Genomic DNA, 17,619 nt, shown 5'->3' on the forward strand with positions numbered 1-17,619 from the left:
TAAATAAACTAGCAATTTAAGCAAAAGGCAGTTAGTTTGAAGCTATGTCTTAACTGAGATGATCATGTAGTTGAGACTTCTGCTTTCCGAGGTCAGCTGAGGAAATGCTGTTGGAGTCTCACAATTTATTTGGTTCCAGAATAACAACATTTCCAGTTCCTTCAGACAGATTGGATGAATGCTGCCCTTTCTTGTGATTCTAAGTGCAGAGTAAACACAAGGCTGACTGTACAAAATGGTTCATTACTTAATGGTACAGAAGTCTGATTTGCAACAGTTATTTATGTAGAGCACGACAGGCTAGTTCTGCAAGAAAAATAAAATTTGCGGTTTAGCGTACAGAGCAGAAGAGAAAATTGCTTGAGGGCAACGTGGTGTTTATTGCAGACTACCTAAGGGAGGGGTGGGCAACCTGAAGCCCAAACATGTGGCCCATTGTGGTTATATGTGTGACACAATGGACATTTTGTTTACTATTGTACACAGAGTTGCCAGAGTCTGCTGGGTTTCATCCATGCGGTGTTTTTCCTACTGGTATTACTCATGAGACATGCACTTAAAGTAAGAGCATGTGAAGTGATGTGTGTGCAGATTATATACAACATTGACTGTGAGAGCGGTGCACTCTGTCTGCATCCAATCCAAGCACTGCTGCAGGTCAATTGATACACCCCACGAATTCTAGGTATGCAAACGCAGTTAGCAAAACGATCCTGGAAGAACATCTTGGATACAACCATCTTATGGCCCACTGAGATGAAATAGGGCCACTCATGCGGCCCACTCACTAGCTTAAATTGCCCATTGCCGATCAAAGGGCTTGTCAACATAGAAATGCTCAGGAAAGTTAAGGTGAATTAATAAATATGTGAAGTCAATATACATTAGTTAAAGAGCACTGGAAAAATTACAGGAAAAGGCAACAAAATGATTATGAGCATGGAACAGATTACATATGAGGAGAGATTAATAAAGCTGGGACTTCTCAGATTGGCAAAGAGATGAGGAAGGGGAGAGATACCATAGAGCTGATTGATGTGGAGAAAATGAATAACCAGGGTGTTATTTATTCCTTTTTGTTGCACAAAAAGTTAGGGTCACTCAGAGAAATGAATAGGTAGCAGACACACTACTTTTTTCACACCGGGCACAGTCAACCTGTGGAACTCCTTGCCAGAGGATGTTTTGAAGGCCAAGACACTAATAGGGCTAAAAAACCCACCCGCATCCAAATAAGTTCATGGAGGACAGATCCATCAGTGGCTATTAGCCAGGATGGGCAGAGCTGGTGCCCCCTGGCTCTGTCTGCTGGGGCAGGGGCTGTGAGGGGCTCCCTGCAGCCACTCCAGGCTGCAGCCTGGGGAAAGAGCCAGGCACCTGCAGGGTGTGACGTCACTAACCCCCTCCCCCCCAGTGACTGGCTCCTCCCCTGCTACCATCTAGCCTCGCTTTGGGGCCTGGCGCGCTTAGACAAGACCACGGGGCGGTCTAGCTAATCTAGCCCCGCCCCCCGCCTCATTGCAGCCAATCAGCACGTCGCACGGGCCCGCCATTTTGTTTACATAGTGACGGACGCGAAAGGAGTCTCTTAGTTACGCTCCGCGTGGTTGCTAGGGACGGGAGGGGGGAATTCTCGCGATGCTACGAGCCCGGCGCTCCCTCTCTCGGTGGGAGGGTTGGGGGCCAAGATGGCGGCGGAGGTGCTGGCGTTGCTAGAGCAGGTGTCCCGGCTGGAGGAGCCGCTGGAGGAGCTGCGGGCCCTGCGGGCGGCGGTGCAGGCCCTGCCGCTCAGCGCGCTGCGGGAGCGGGCGCCCGACTTCCGCCTCGGAGGCCTCTTCGCTCTGCTCAACGTGAACGACAGGTGGCCGGGGGGGGGGGGCGCGATGGGGCACCCAGAGGGGGGTGGGGTGCGCGATGCGCGTCACTGCGGTGGGGGGGGTCGTGCTGCCTCGCCGGGACCGGAGCGCTGTGTGGTGGGAATGGGGGGGGGCGGCGGCAGCGGGTGAGGGGGGGGCGGGGTGGGGGCGGGGCGGGGCATGGCTTGGGGGGGGGGGGTGGGGGGGGTGCAGCGTGGGGAGGGGTGGGGAAGTGGGGGGGGCAAGGGGTGGGGCAGGGCAGTGGGGCTGGGGCAGCAGTGGGTGGGGCAGGGGGGGTGGGGGTGGGGTGCAGTGGCGGCTGGGGTAACGGGTTGGGTGCAGGGGTGGGGGGGGTGGGGCGGGGTGCAGTGGCGGTTGGGGCTATGGGTTGGGTGGGGGTGGGGGGCAACTGAGGTGGGGCATAGGGCAGTGTGGCTGGGAGGGCCAGGGGCGCTGATGGGAGAGGACTTTGCGAGGGGTGGAGGGGGTTGCTGTGCCACAGCGGGGATGGGGCTCTTCTCCTCTTGGGTGTCCCTATGGTCAGTGTTTCCTGATTTTATTTGGCCGCGGAACCCTTTTAAACTCGAACGAATTTTGCGGAACCCCTACTAGCCATGTTACATACGGAGCTGAAAAAGTAGACCACAAACAAGTTAGGATCATAACAAACGAACGCTAAACAAGGTCATGAGATCAACATTTAGTTTAAATGCACATGTTTAAAAAGAAAAATCACATAATATTAATCATTTTATAATAAAAAAGTATTGCTGTAATGGAATTTCCTCGCGGAACCCTTATTTTCACTTCGCGGAACCCCATTTGGGAAACACTGCTCTATGTGATAGGCTCATGAATGCAAAGACTAGCATTGCAACAGCCCTGGGATTCCTGTTCATGGTTCTGGCCCTGAATCATGGTTTGGGCCTGTAAAAAATCTCCTTTCTCCCATGGTTTTCCCATCTGTAAAATGGGGAGGATACTCCATATGGAGGTGGGGATTTGATTTCTTTGGTTATTATTTGTAAAGCACATGGGAGGTGCTGTTTAGTTTATATTCAGAACCTATTGCAGAGGTCATTGCCAGAAAATAAGATATGAGCTGTTGTTTTGCAAGTGCATAGGCCTGTAGTAGTAGTAGTAAAAGTTAGACTATTCTGCAAAGTTCAGAGTGGAGACAAAGCATAGTTGGTGGAAAATAGCTACAGAATAGTTTGTTAGATTATTGCATTCTGTGGTTGTGTAATTCTTTAGCTAAAGTAGAGATCTGTAAATTGTGGAGAGCACCCCCCCCAGTTTGGGCATGAAGGAATGTTTGGGGGAGGCATGGCTGATTGGACTAGACCCTGTATAGAGCACCGCCCCAGTCTCCAGCTGTTGGCCCTTTACCCCTGTCTGCATCGCCTTTGTCCCAGCCCAGAGTTGTTGTCCCACTCCTGTTGTATGTATGTGTGGGCAAGGGTAAGAGGGCTGTAACACTGATAAATTTGGGGGCCGATCTGCTGAAGGGTGTTTTTTATTTCCCTTGTAAACAGAGAACAGGTTGCTTTATGTGTTTCCATCTTGGAACGGTTTCTTCAGGCACTGGATCCATTTTATGTAATCCAGAACTTCAGAGGAGAACTTCAAAAAGGACTATTTCATCCTGATGATTCAGTTAAACTTCTTACTATATCTCAGGTATGGACTGTAATGCCTATATTCAAGTAGTAAATGGTAGGGTAGATCTTTGACCATTTCTGGCTAATTTTAATCGATTACCACTTTTTTTTTTTTTTTTTTTTTTTTTTTTTTTTACCTACTGCAATTTAATTCTTTATCTCCCTATACCAAATCAGGACAAAAGCACCACATTGTATATAGAGTCTAAGTAGAAATTCTCTGTGGACTTGTTGAAAATTTTTTATGTTGCTGTTTTGCAACTGGTGGAAAGAAGCTAATAATGTTCAACTGAATTTTTAGGTTGGAAGAATAGTTGAAAATTCAGATGCCATTAGAGAAATTCTCCATAATCCTGAATTACTACGGCAAATTATTTATTGCATTGGTGGGGAGAAAATAGCTGTAGCGAAAGAGGTAAGTGTTGCAAACAATAAACTGCTTTTTTCTTTTTCATGCTAATTAAAGGGTGGTATTTTGTTGTATCTACAGTGTTTGAGAGCAGCCTTAATTATTCTGGGATAATAGAGAAGTGGGAACTTGGATAGCTCAGGAGACCGGGATCAGCCTTGGGGTAAAACTTCCAAAATCTTCTAAGTGACTGAGGCCATGTCTATACTTACTGTGCTGGAGATCCATCTTAAGGCGTTTGATTTAGTAGCTCTAGTTAAGACCCACTAAATTGAACACTGAGAGCGTCTCCAGCTGGCACCGGTACTCCTGGCATTTGCGAGGAGTAAGGGATGCAGATGGGAATGTTTGCTCCCGTCAGCCTCCCTCTGTGAAGATGGCGCCAAGCTCAACTTAAGGCCGTGGTCACCAACAGGTCAATCGCGATCGACTGGTCAATTGCGAGGCCTCAACCAGTCGATCACGAGGCATCCTGTCCATCCCACCCCTGTTTCCCTCCCACCCCCGAGAAGCCCCACTACCTACCTCCAGTGAAAATGGAGGTAGTGTCGGCTTCCCAGGGATGGACAGAAGTCCTGCAGCTTAGCGCCACTTCCGGCAATTCCAGAAGTAGCGTTAGCTGCTCTGCCGGGTGTACTGCGGGAGGGAGCATTGGCTCCCTGCACTCCATGGGAGGGGTGAGTCAGCCTCGGGGGAGGCGCGCGTGCGCGGGGTTTTCCGGTGCTGGGGGGGGGGTCGGCCCCGGGGCAGGCACGCGCAGGTTTCCCTCTGGGGGCAGGGGAATCCTGGGAGGAGGCAAATACAGGGGACTCTCTGCCTCCACTGGCACCCCACTCCCCAGCCCCCGCTCCCTAGCCACAGAATTCTGTCCCCACTCTCCTGTCCCCACTGGCACCCTGTCCCCAGCTGCAGAAACCTGTCTTCTGCCCTCCCAGCACCCTGTTCCCTCTCCCTTGCCCCCAGTCGCAGAACTGTCTCCACAAAATGCATAATTATAAATGCTTCATTTTAGATTTAAATAGTATGAATAAAAAACAGACCATTTATTTCATAACTATAAACACGTGATTTTAATTTTATACATCGCATAATTTACAAATAAACTGTTCATCAGAGTGTGTAAGAGCTGGGGATAGCAAATGATGGACAGGAGGAGAACAGAAGGCGGGGCTTCAAGGAAGGGGGGGGTTCAAGGAAGGGGTTGGCAGTAGATCTTCGCCTGAACGGAGATTTAAAAAGTGATCTTGGGTGTAAAAAGGTTGGAGACCACTGACAAGGTATGTCGACTCCAGCTGTGTATCTTAACCTTACCTTCCAGGTCTAGTGTCACTCTAGATAGAAGATTTTATCTAGAGTGATTTTAACACGCCAGCGTCCTTGTCTTCTAGTAATTCTCCTGAGTGAAGTGAATTGATGGGTCTCTGATTCCTAAAGGGTTGACCACATCATAGTCTAAAAATCAGCATAACTAGCACTTTTGCAGAGAGACCAATAATTTTCAGTCTGCTCCTATTGACAGCATAAGATGTATAATGTATTATTTAGTCTATTGGAAAAAAAATTCAACTGTCTCTTCTTGTGCTTTTTTGTAGTCAGTTCCTCCACTTTGTGTATGTGTCTGTATTATCACAAACCACTGCCTTTATTTGTAGGCTATCAAATCGCTGTCGAGAATTGCACAGACTCAAGATGGGCTGGAGGCTTTATTTGAAAGCAATTTTTTGGTTGACTTGAAAAATGTCATGGCAACAAGCGATGTTGTACGATACAGAGTATATGAGGTAAGAGGACTGTAGTTCTTGGTGTTTGTTATAGGGCTCCACAATTCTAGTGTGCAGTATAATTCAGAATGGAGTGTTTGAGATGGAACATACTTGTCATTTTTAATTGATTTGTAAACTGGAGGAAAGGAAGATGGAGCGGGGACCAGAAAGGAGCACATCATAATTCTTTCTGAATTAGTTTCCTTCCCCTCCCCAGCTGCATGCCTCCCCTGCAATGCCTTTGAAATAGGGTGGGCTGCAGGTCTGGAGGGTGTTTGAGTTGTCCTCGGTTATATTTTATTTTACTTTGTGGGGTGAGGGGCCAGAGCCTAGAATAGACCCCTATAGATATGGTTATAAATCAAATAAAAATTCAGGTGTATCAGTTTAAGAAGAAAGGATGCAATGCAATGGTCAGGGTAAATCACTGTCATGGCTTAGCATTTGAAGCCCTTGTGGAAATGAGTTCTTGTAGTAGGGATGCAAGTAGGCTTATCGGTTAATCTTGTCGACACCACGCATCTCCTTCTCCCTCTTGTTTAAAAGCTGGTTCCCCCTAGCACCGGCAGCAGCGGAGGGTGGGGTGAGGAGGCTCCTGTGAAGCAGCCTCTGTCTACAGTGGGTCTGAGCTCCCCGTAGACAGAGGCTGCTGCGTGTCCCACGGAGGTGCTCAGACTCCCGCGGACAAGGTCTGCTGCCGCCCCATGCTGCTGCCTCTGTATCAGAGGCATCAGCGCAGGATGGCAGGCAGTTGGTCTGCGTGGGTAGCTGGTTTATAAAGTGGCTCCCATTGTGGACTGGCAGCAGCGCGGGGTGGCAGGATGCTCCTTGGGAGCATGGCTGGGGCGCACTGGCTGCCGGCCCTGCCCCCGGGGACTATCATATAGTCGTGTAATCGATAAGAATTCATGCAGGTACATGACTATTCAATTACCTGATATCTAATCTTCTTACTTGGCTGGGGTGGTGAGAGCTAGATGCATGGGAGTAGGTGTATAATTTCAGGAATGTGGGTGGCAAACGAGCAGTCACAAAGCTTAAACATGCAAGGAAGAAACAAAGGGAGTGAGGAGGCTGGCGTTTTTGGCAGAGCAAAGGGAACAAGTCCAGATGTAAGAAGAAAGCAAAATAATATATGCAGTCCAAAGACTTATTTATCAGTAAAACAAGCTGTTAGGGCGGGATAGAGGATGAGTAATGTTTTCAGGCAAAAATTCTGTTTAGAATATGTAACATGTATAGGTCTATATAACTCTAATCACAATGCAGAGCAGAAGTATTCAATCTAACCCAAATCTTTTTACACCTCTGCCCCTTCCTGTGCTTGCTTTTTAGTTAGTTGTTGAGATTTCTTCCATGTCTGCAAATTCTTTGAATTACTGTGCACGCAGTGGATTAATATCTGAGCTAATCGGGGAATTGACTGGAGATGATGTGCTGGTCAGGTATGTTGATAGTAAGATTGTTTTCAAAAGCAAATTGCACGTCAGTTATTTTCCTGACAAGGTTACATAAAGAAATATTTAAAAAGCTTTAGACTAAAATGGTATTCTAATTTTGGAGGGAGAAAAGGAAATCCTAGATCTGGTCAACCTTATTCATTTTGTTCTGTCTAGTCCAAAATAGCACAAGAGGTTGTACAGTAGACAATAAAACAGTGACAAAGTACAGTGCAGATTAACAACATTTGAAAATGAGGTTGATTCTGATGTGGGATTAGGTTCATACTTTTGTTTTCTTAAAGTTTGATGCATTCAGGTTGCCCCTCACTCCTACAAGGCAGGTCAGTTATTTAAAAAATGTAATAGGAAGAAGTCTAGCGCACTTAAAAAAAATGTCTTTTTAAACTGTTTGAAATATGGCCATATCTTTGTTTTTGTACTAGGGATGTAAATGACTAGTCGACTTTCTGATGAGCATATGCATATCTGTTTCTCCCCACTTCCTTGCTGCCTCTAGCAGAGAGAGACAGCAAAGGGGGGGGAGCAGGAGCTGGTGCTGGGCGGGGGAGCCAGTTTAAAAGCTGCTTCCCCCCAGCACCATCTCCATGGGGAGGAGAGATGGGGAAGTAGAAGCACATTGGGGAAATGGCGCGAGCGGGGATTGAAGCAGTCCCTGTTCGCGCCAGTCCAACTGCTGTACCTCTTGCTTTGAAATGTAGCAAGAGCCCTGCTACATTTGAGCTCCCTTTGAATTGTAGCAAGAGCCCATTCCTTATCGAGTAGCTGATTAATCAAAATTTAGCATCCCTAGTTTGCACTGGACTTAATGTATTAGGACTCTGTTTGGGTATTATCCCAGTATAAATACTTAGAGCATGTTATCTTTAACTGTGAAAAATTAAAAAAAAAAAATCAATCTTTGGAGATTATCTAGATTTTCAGGTGTCCTTTAACAAGGATGTGAAATAGGTCATATGAACATTTATTCTTTCTTTATTATAGAGCTACCTCTATAGAGATGGTGACCTCACTGGCATACACGCAGCATGGACGCCAATATCTTGCCCAACAAGGAATCATTGATAAAATTTCCAATATAATCATTGGTGCAGATTCTGATCCTTTCTCATGCTTCTATTTACCAGGTAATGTTATACATTGATTATTCCTGGTGGTGTGGAATGTCCACCTCCACTGAACTGTTAAACTAAGGTCTTTGAACCTTTTGCCATGAAAAGAAATGTGTATTTTTGATAGCAAGTATGTTATAAATGTGTATGCAACTAAAATGTTTATGAATGGTCTAAAACCCCTTTCAGGAGTCTGATGTCTTGCATACCCCAGGTTTCACCTCCCTTAAATTGCTTTGTTACAAAATCAAATCTAAAAGTGCAAGAGTTTCAAAGCCCTCTGTTGTTGAAAATTTGTTTCCTTTCTAATTTTATCATATAATATTAATTGATTGGAATATAAATATATTCTGCTTACATTTTAGTATATAGGGCAATATAAACAGTTCATACATTTCAAATTTTTTAGTTTGTATTGACTTTTAGTGCTTTTTGTGTAGCTTTGTTGTAAAACTAGGCAAATATCAAAATGAATTGATGTACCACTAGACCTCTACCTCTGGTCAAGAGATGCTGATCTAAAACATGAATGCCTTCTTCACGTAAGGACACTGGGAAAAGATATAAGTTATAGGGATACCGTTAGGTATTGTTAGGCACACAGTGGAAACATTGTTGTTTTGCTAAACAAGGACCCTAATAACTTGAAACCTAGTACTTTAAAAACCTTTCCAGTTTGAGATACTCTACTGCTTAGAATACCTCTTGGGGGAAAAAACCACAAAAACTAGCAATTATATTATGCCTACTTTTAAAATGTGTGTTTTCATCTCTGTTGCTGTGGGAAACGCCTTCACAAGCAGGAAAAACTCTGCTTCTTACAAAACTTTGTGTACATAGGGGAAAAAACATAAATTTTCTTTAATATTTCAGTTATAAGAATTTGAGGTGTAACTTGCATAAAAGGTCTTTAATAAAACCTTCAGATAGGTAATGACATTGTTTCTCTTAAAGTTGGGGTATCCCGTTTAATAGAAGTGTTTTCCTGAACTTTAATTGTGAGTGAAACATTGCTTTGGAATTTTTTTTAAAAGAATTAGAATATGAAACAGATTAGTCTTGTTTTCATTGTCCGAGGTGAATTAAATGAGAAGTAAATACCATAAATAATTTAAAATTTTAATATAAGATCTTTGTGATTTAAGGAAATTATTTTTTAAATATTACTTTTATCTCATGATGTCTCTTAAAAGAGGTACCCGCAATTTTAAAATGGGGAGTGGTCAGGAAACAAGTGGAGAATATGAATTAACATCTTGCTTGAATATTTAGCGACTGTAACTTTGATCAGAAATTCAGGTATCAGCCCCTTTAAGTATGTAAGTTTTATGTGGAAATTTTATTAGTAGACAGATGTCTCTTTCACATAAACAAGGAACCCATTGCACTGTTACAGCTTCAGCAGACTGGTGATCGATTAAGTAGAACATGGCAAATTAACTCCTTTTTTACTCTGAGAGCAAAGTCCTAGTATACTCTGAGGGCATGTCTAGGCTGGGATAAGAGGGTTAAAAAACAATACTTAATCTCTTATCCTTAATATCTCTTGAAGTTGGAGTAGCTTGCACTACCTTTGCCTGTGCTATACACATTTGTTTTAAAAATACTGGCTGTATCTAGTGCTGTCCTTTTCCGTCTTCCTCTCTTCTAAAGCTGAACAACTTTATCTCCAACACATATTTTAATTATGCCATTCAGATAAAATACTTTTTGGTATCTTTCCTTAGTTATTGACTTGAAATTATGCCACTGAAGTTATTTTTCCTTCGTCGAATTTTTTTTTGCTTTTGACAGGATTTGTAAAATTTTTTGGAAATCTGGCTATTGTAGACAGCCCACAGCAGATCTGTGAACGATATCCCATCTTTATGGAAAAAGTATTTGGAATGGCTGATAGTCACGACCCGACCATGATTGGAGTGGCTGTGGACACGCTTGGAATCCTGGGATCAAATGTGGAAGGAAAACAGGTTTTACAGAAAACTGGTTTGCATCAAGGTTTTTTCCTATACTCTAACAAAGAGAAGCTTACTGAGGGATTTTCACACTCAGAGGGGAAAGAAACCCTAAAATATGTTTACTTACCAGATATTTCTATTTGTTTTAGAGCTGCAAAGCACCAAAATAGTAATTTTCTATTCACAATCTCTTTAATTTTGGTAGGCTGTGGGAAAATAGGGGAAGAGGAAATTATTACTGACTCTGGAGAGGAGCTTAATATATATAGCATTACGGGCTGTGATCAAACTATGTTCATGAAACACTTAGCAATGTCGGAGCTGCAATTTGTGCTGTCAGCTAGAATTTCTTGTGTTGTGGTGAACAGCGCAATAGCACTGTAATTGTAGGAGATGTTCATCTATCTTCTGTGGTGATATTATGGTCCCTTGAAGAGGACAAAGAAAATATAGACATTTGCCTACAGACATTTATGTATAAACTTTTGACTTTCCTGGGCGCGTCACGCTTTTATTTTTGAACATTATATGACTTCTTTTAGTGCAAGAAGAAATGGCTCACCAAAATGGGTCAGCAAATTCAAAATGAGATACAGAACTTTTTCCACTACTCATTCAAATCTAACCCGGTTTGGTGAAAGTCTGCACTGGCAGGGCTGAGCTGCTGAACCACAGGATAGTCAGTTGGGGGCCACACACAAATGAGAGAAAAAAACAACCCCAACCTCCCTCCCCCCCACTGATGTGGCCCCCAACTGAGGAGAAAGATACTCCCCACATCTCCTTTGCACACCAGAGCCTAGCGAGGCCCAGCCTAGTAGATTTTGTGTGCTTCATCCCCACAGGAGGTAGCAGGGGGGCTTGTGCACCAACCCATGTTTCCCAATGCTATGGGGGCAATGGAAAAGGGCTGAACCTCAGGGGGCTGGATCCAGGCAAGTAAGCGGGCTGCATTCAGCCCCGGGCCTGAGATTCCCCACCCCAGTCTATCCCAAAACAGATGGCAGTATAATGTTGGCAGTATAATGTATATGTGTTGGCAGTATAATGTAGCATGATCTTCTCTTTCTAAGGCTGTGCATTCCAGTGCTTTACTCTAGCGTTTAATTCAGTTTACTGTAATATTAATAACTTGACATAGTAACGGAGTTACTGGAGACTTTATTAGTATGCTAAGTATGCATGACAAATGAAAACGTCTCAATGTTTTTATTTTCAAAGGGAGTAGATTTCAACATCTGCTAAACAGATTGGGGCACCAGGCAAATAATGCCCCGGCAGATCTAAGACTGCGATGTTTGGATGCCATATCATCTCTTCTTTATTTGCCGGTAAGTCATTTAAAATGTAGAGAAATGATACTATTGTGTGTTTGTAGAGGTAAATTAATGTTTCTTAACGTTTGCTGGTTTTGTAATGAACTCTGTCTAAATTATTGAAAATGTTTAATTTGCCAGTGGAGAAGAGTAACACTGTGGGTTTTAATTCATGTAAGCCAAGTGAGTGTGCTTACCAGACGTACAATAATGTTTTAGCTAAATAGTGCCTCAGTCTGCCACGGGTACCCCCCACATCTCCTCTTTAATCGGTGAATTAATTAAACAGGATTTTACATCCCTAGCATGTAGTGTAATACTTACGGTTTAAAGGAACATTGTCAAACTACATGACTACATTTTAATGAGTGGGTTGTATAACCCACTCCATTTCATGTAAATAGAAGTGGTTTCAAGTTGTGTATTTTTTTTTTTAAAATTTTTTTTATTTGAATTAAACATCCTCATTTAAACTTCCCCTGCAGACTTGTGAATTCCAGCAGGAGTATTATTTTAATCCCTGAGAATCAAAAAGTGGAAAAAATTTACCTTCCAAACTAAGTAAAATATAAGTAGTAAACTAGTGGGAAAAGTAAATTTTATACTTAAAATTCTTTGTTTAACCTGCTGTCGGCTTGGTGACTGAGTTTTAATTTTTTCCCCTTTGTAATTACCTTCTCTCTTGAGGAGGAATACTAAAAATGCAAAAAATATTAATCACAAAGTTTTTAGCCTCTTTCATATTTTCCCTTCATGTGTAGCCGGACCAACAGACAGAAGACCTTCTAGGAATGACTGAATCTTGGTTTGCTGCCTTATCTAGTCAGCCAATGGAACTCTTCAGGAGTATTAGTACTCAACCATTCCCTGATCTTCACTGTGGGGCTTTACGAGTCTTTACTGTAAGTTTCCTTTTTTTAAAATTTAAAAATGATCCTGAGATTTTCATTGTCTTTCCTAGTCGTAGCATCAAGTTGTGTGTAAATATTTTCTTGGTAGATTTATTGTATCTAAATCTTGAAACTATAGTTTACAGAGAGATTTCAGTTTGTCTTCACTGTCCATTCCTCACAAATCAGACCACAACCTAAAGAGCATCTAAACGGCGCACCAAATAAGTCTGGTCTGTCTCTCATATCCTCTTATAAACTAAAATTGAATTAACTTTTAAACTCTCCTTGCTGTTTGGTGCCACGAAAGTCATGATCCATAATTAATTTACAATCTAAAGGGGCGGGGGGGGGGGGGGAAATTAACACTAGACTATGTATCCAGTATTAAAGTACTGCTGCTTGATTGGATAGTCGTAATGCCTTATTCTAGGCTCCTTCCTCTAGTATTTGATTTCAGTTGTATATTGCATATTTGCAATTTCAGGTGCATATTTGATTTCGCTTGTGTTCTCATCCATGACTGTAGTTTAACAGTCTATGCACTGTATTAGTATATTATGAAAAATCCAAACTTGATTATTTTTCTTCTCTTGATGTTTAGGCTATTGCCAACCAACCATGGGCACAGAAACTGATGCTTGACAGTCCAGGATTTGTGGAATATATTGTGGACAGAACTGTGGAACGTGACAAAGCTTCAAAGGATGCCAAATATGAACTGGTTAAGGCCCTTACAAATTCCAAAACAATAGCTGAAATGTTTGGAAACCAGTACTACTTAAGACTGAAGTCTTATCTGCGTGAAGGTCCTTATTATGTTAAAGCTGTTTCTACTACTGCTGTGGAAGGAGCAGAATAATATCAGAGTTATTACATTTTTCACTTTTAGAATTCCAGTATTACTGGGGACAGTGGTAGGTCCAAAATGGCTCCAGTTTAGGTGTTCTACCCTCCCGAAAGAAACTTTAGATAGCATTTGACTCAGTTGCTTTAATCTGAAAATAAATGAGAGTCAGGAGAGTAATTCTCACAGCCACAGGGCATGGCATATCTTACTTTAAAGTATCATGGTATACATAAATTTGTTTCCTGTACATTTTATTATATTATTTTGAAAAAACATGGCCTAATTGAGATAAGAATGTTGTCAACAGCTGATACACTTTTTGTATTGCAGAAAGTATTGGTCTTTGTTTAAAAGTGAGCGTTTGATGCTTGGTGATCCCATTGCGTTTGTCTCACTGTGCCGCAATTGCAGGGGGAAAAAGTAATTTCATAACTGCTACAGTAACTTTTTTTTCCTGACATGCCATCTGAATGGAAAGTACTTTTGAATTAACTGATCACAGCTATCGATGATCTAGTTTATTACAATTACACTAGCTACATTCAAGGGCTTTTATGCCTATGGGAGATATAGTACAAAAGGATTTTTTCTTTTTCAGTGAACAAACAGTTCTGAATGTTGTTTACATCTTATGATGGAAGTGAACACGAAAAAGATTACATTTTTAAAAATGATGTTTGCCAAAGTGAGTGACAAACTAAATTGGAAGTGTTTTTGTTGTTAGGGCTGCTTCTTTGTACTGCAATTAAGATGATGCGTTTAAGGGCATTGTATGAACCACAGTCTATGGGTCAATCTGTTTGTTTGCTTAGGAATCAGATTTTAAAAAGTGATAACTTAAAATTTAAAAAGTGGCCTATTTTGATTGAAATGACATTAAAACCTATTTATAATCTATTTCAACTTCAGTAATGTTAGTTGGAATAAAAGTGATAAGAGAATAAAGCCTTTAAGGGCATAACATTAGTCATGGAGAAAGTAACTAAAGGCTATAACCTATTATAATATGTTATACCACATAGGTTTTACACATTCTTCTGGAGTATAGTTTAACTACTATGGAGGACAGGATTCCAGACTCAATGGGCCATTGCTGTCTTCATTATGTAATGTTGTTTGGTCCACAAATTAAGACTATTATATTGTTCTTCCTTAGTTTAGACAATGAATTGCCTACTACTTTAGTTCCAAGGGTGAAAAATAAAATCAGTGGAATACTTGAAAAATGTATTAAATGAAAAGTAAGGTAACCACAGAAAGAAGTAATACAGATATTAAGTTGGAGGTCTGTACAGAACTAGCTTTCTCATTTCCCCCCGCCCCCCCCCAAACCAGGGCAGATGAGTTGGGTGCCTTGGTTACACTGCAGCATCCCTCTGGCTAAGCCAGTAAGAAATGGTGTGGGGCTGCAGAGGAAACAACATCCTGCTGCCTCTTGCCAGATGGTTGCTTTGGTGCAGGACTTTGCAATGCTGTGCTAAGTTGCAGGAGGACTTGGTAAAGCTAGAGGGTTAAGGCATGGCAGAGGAAAGGTAATGAGTAATATACTAGCTAGGTGCAGAATAACTTGTGCAACATATCTGTCACTTATTCTTGTGAACTGGAATTTTTTTAAAAAAAGGTTTCAATAAAGTTTATATCAATAGTGGCACATAGGTCCTATGATTGTAGGTGCCCAATAGACACCTTAGATGTTACCTCTAACTGCACAGACTGCATTGGCTGTAGTTTGCTTTTTATATGGAAACGGCTAATGCTTGCACTGTGCCAATGGAAAACAGTCACCAAAAATGTTAGAAATCTTGCACGTGGAAAAGCTTTAAAACATTAAGCTTTGTTGAAAATAATGTAAAAATACTTTACACTTGGGTTGGCTAGTATAACTTCATTATATAAAGTGGCACTTGTGTGCTGGCAGCTATCTGAGTGTACTGACATTTCAGTAAACTTCTACAATTCACGAATCTCTCCCTTTATATGATGTGTGAGCATGTGCAGTTGTCACTTATGAAAAGTATTGTGTGTATCAGTGTTTACGAACATTGGCTGCATATGTTATATTTGTAGTTGCAACATTTTGGTGCCACAGATGTTTTCATGTTTGTATATTATACCTTTTTTGGTGAGCTTTACTAAAAGCTGCCATTTGCTTTGATTCCGAGTGAGAAGGTATGTATTTTTTCTCCGTTCTGACAAATGCAGAGACTGATCTTTCAGTCAGTTACCACAAGCCATTGAAGTGCTGTTCTGTACTCCTCCATCAAAGCTACATGGCTTGCATGTTGTTGATAGCATATAATGTGCAGAGATGAGAAATAAAATAACTATTTTTTTCTCCTTCGTGGTGAAAGGAATAGATGGCAGACACATAAAGAGGGGAAAAAGATCACTGCTCTAATGCAGAGAGTGGGAATGAGAAATCAGGAAAATGACTTGGCAGAGTCTGCATAGGGACACCCAAGAAAGGTGTAAGCTGAATTAGCTAAAGGTGTGAATTTAAAGTAGATTAAATTAGTTAGGCCCCAGTGTAGACGCTCCTATTCAGAATGAAAATGACTTTAATTCAACGTAGGTAATTCACTTCAAAGTGAAATAAACAGAATTAAGATCACTTTAATTCTGAAGCTGACTGTCCAGTGGTTTAATTTTTTCAGCTTGTTCCCATGTAAATAAGCACAAAGTAAAGTGCAAACTGCCATAGATGTCTTATTTTAAATTCTCCAAAGTAAACTTCTGATACCCTTGCTCAGCAGAATAACTGCATTGAATTAATAGATGAAGACTTAGTGTGTTTTCACATACTCTTTATCTTATTAGAACTGTTGAGAATGTGTCAAAGTAAGGGGGAAGGGTCTCCTTTTATTATCGAAAATATCAATGGAAGTAAAATCTACAGAAACTGCTGACTTCATTTAAAAAAGAAAAGTTATTGGCCCAAACCAGAATTGTCTTGAAATATTTTCATGACCACCCAATTTTCTGCCAAAAAGCAATTTCAATGGCTTTTTTTAACCAACAGTCATGTAAGACCAATGTAATAAAACTTGCAATTTAAGTCCAAGATATGAGTGTAGCTCTTCTATTAGCTTCACAACTTCTATCCTGCTGCTCTTGGTAGTCATCGCTTTATGAGGTTCTTTTGCTTAAGTAAAGCAGTTGGGAAACTTGTGGTATTCTGTTACTTAGAGCTATTCTGAGCAAAGCAGTCCCTTAAATGCCTCCTGGAGCTTGTCTTTTATGTTCCCACAAGTGGAACAGAAAAAACGTGAGGCATTTTGCCTAAATTTCCCTACCATAGCAAATTTTAGATCTGTAATAATCTTTAGTAATGCTTTCTTGTCTACCTTTAAATAAAATCTGAGCTCACTTGTTACCTTCTCATCCTCAATAATCCTCATGCTGTCTCATCTGATTTCTTCTCCAATATTTTATCTAGACAAATTTTGCAGGTCAGAGCACTTCATTATCTGATTCTAAAGTACTGTTTAAACGTTATGTGTGTACCTTTTTATAAACGGTTATGCTTGGTTGTCCCCATTTGGCAAAGCTGTGATTGTCGCAGAGATTCATCTATTAATTATGCATGGGCTAAGATGTGGGAAGGCCACATTCTGCCCATTATTTTTTGGATCTGACAGCGAATCTTCTCTGGAAATCATTGTACTATGCATCATTTGTAATGGTCTTGGGTTACTTGAAATTGACACACTCATGCCTGAGGTGATGTCTATACTGGGAAGATTTGGCGACAAGACTGCTGTGGACATGGAAAAGTTGCCAAAAGTGAAAACCAATCAAACCAGTTTTTCTACCTTCCGTTGTCGACATTTCATGGCCATATTGTGAGCATCCTGTGGACAGATAAAGCAAAGCAATATGGGTAAACAGTGCAGTGTTGTGGGAAGGCAGAACCAATCCCTACACTTCTTGGGATTCTCTTGTAGCTCTCTATCTTAAGGAATTTCAAAGCAGTACAGCAGTCTCTACAGCCCTTTCCTTGCAGCAGCAGAACAGGAGCAATCCAATTTGTGTTTTTGTTTGCTCCCCAAATGTCCCTGGAACTTTGAATGGGGAGGGGGCATATGCCTGCAGGGCAGCAGAAATCACAAAACACTGAGCAGAACCATCAGAGCAGGCATATGATACTGGCAGAAACCAGTTCTCTTGACAAAACAAACAGCAGAGTCTGTACTTTGGCAATAAAAGGAGAGAGAAATACAAATGTGTCTCTCGGGTCAACGTTTTTTGTTACCAAAACGGTGTTTTTCGCAACAAAAGTCGTATTGTGTAAAAGCTCTCGCTGTTTTGTTGTGAAAGGCAGATTTTGGCAACAAAACATGCCAG

General features: G+C 41.6%; 1 protein-coding gene across 1 annotated transcript; it reads left to right on the forward strand.

The window, feature by feature from the left end:
* Positions 1 to 1,593: 1,593 nt before the first annotated feature.
* PSMD5 (proteasome 26S subunit, non-ATPase 5) lies at positions 1,594 to 16,668 on the forward strand. Its single transcript, XM_075905496.2, has 10 exons — positions 1,594 to 1,861; positions 3,392 to 3,536; positions 3,819 to 3,932; positions 5,579 to 5,707; positions 7,025 to 7,134; positions 8,134 to 8,276; positions 10,056 to 10,247; positions 11,441 to 11,550; positions 12,297 to 12,437; positions 13,030 to 16,668. The coding sequence occupies exons 1-10, from the start codon at positions 1,689 to 1,691 to the stop codon at positions 13,285 to 13,287; spliced, it is 1,515 nt and encodes a 504-aa protein (XP_075761611.2). The 5' UTR covers positions 1,594 to 1,688; the 3' UTR covers positions 13,288 to 16,668.
* Positions 16,669 to 17,619: the final 951 nt, after the last annotated feature.

Source organism: Pelodiscus sinensis, chromosome 23 (genome assembly GCF_052426305.1).
Source record: "Pelodiscus sinensis isolate ZL-2025 chromosome 23, ASM5242630v1, whole genome shotgun sequence".
Taxonomy (NCBI): Eukaryota; Metazoa; Chordata; order Testudines; family Trionychidae; genus Pelodiscus; species Pelodiscus sinensis.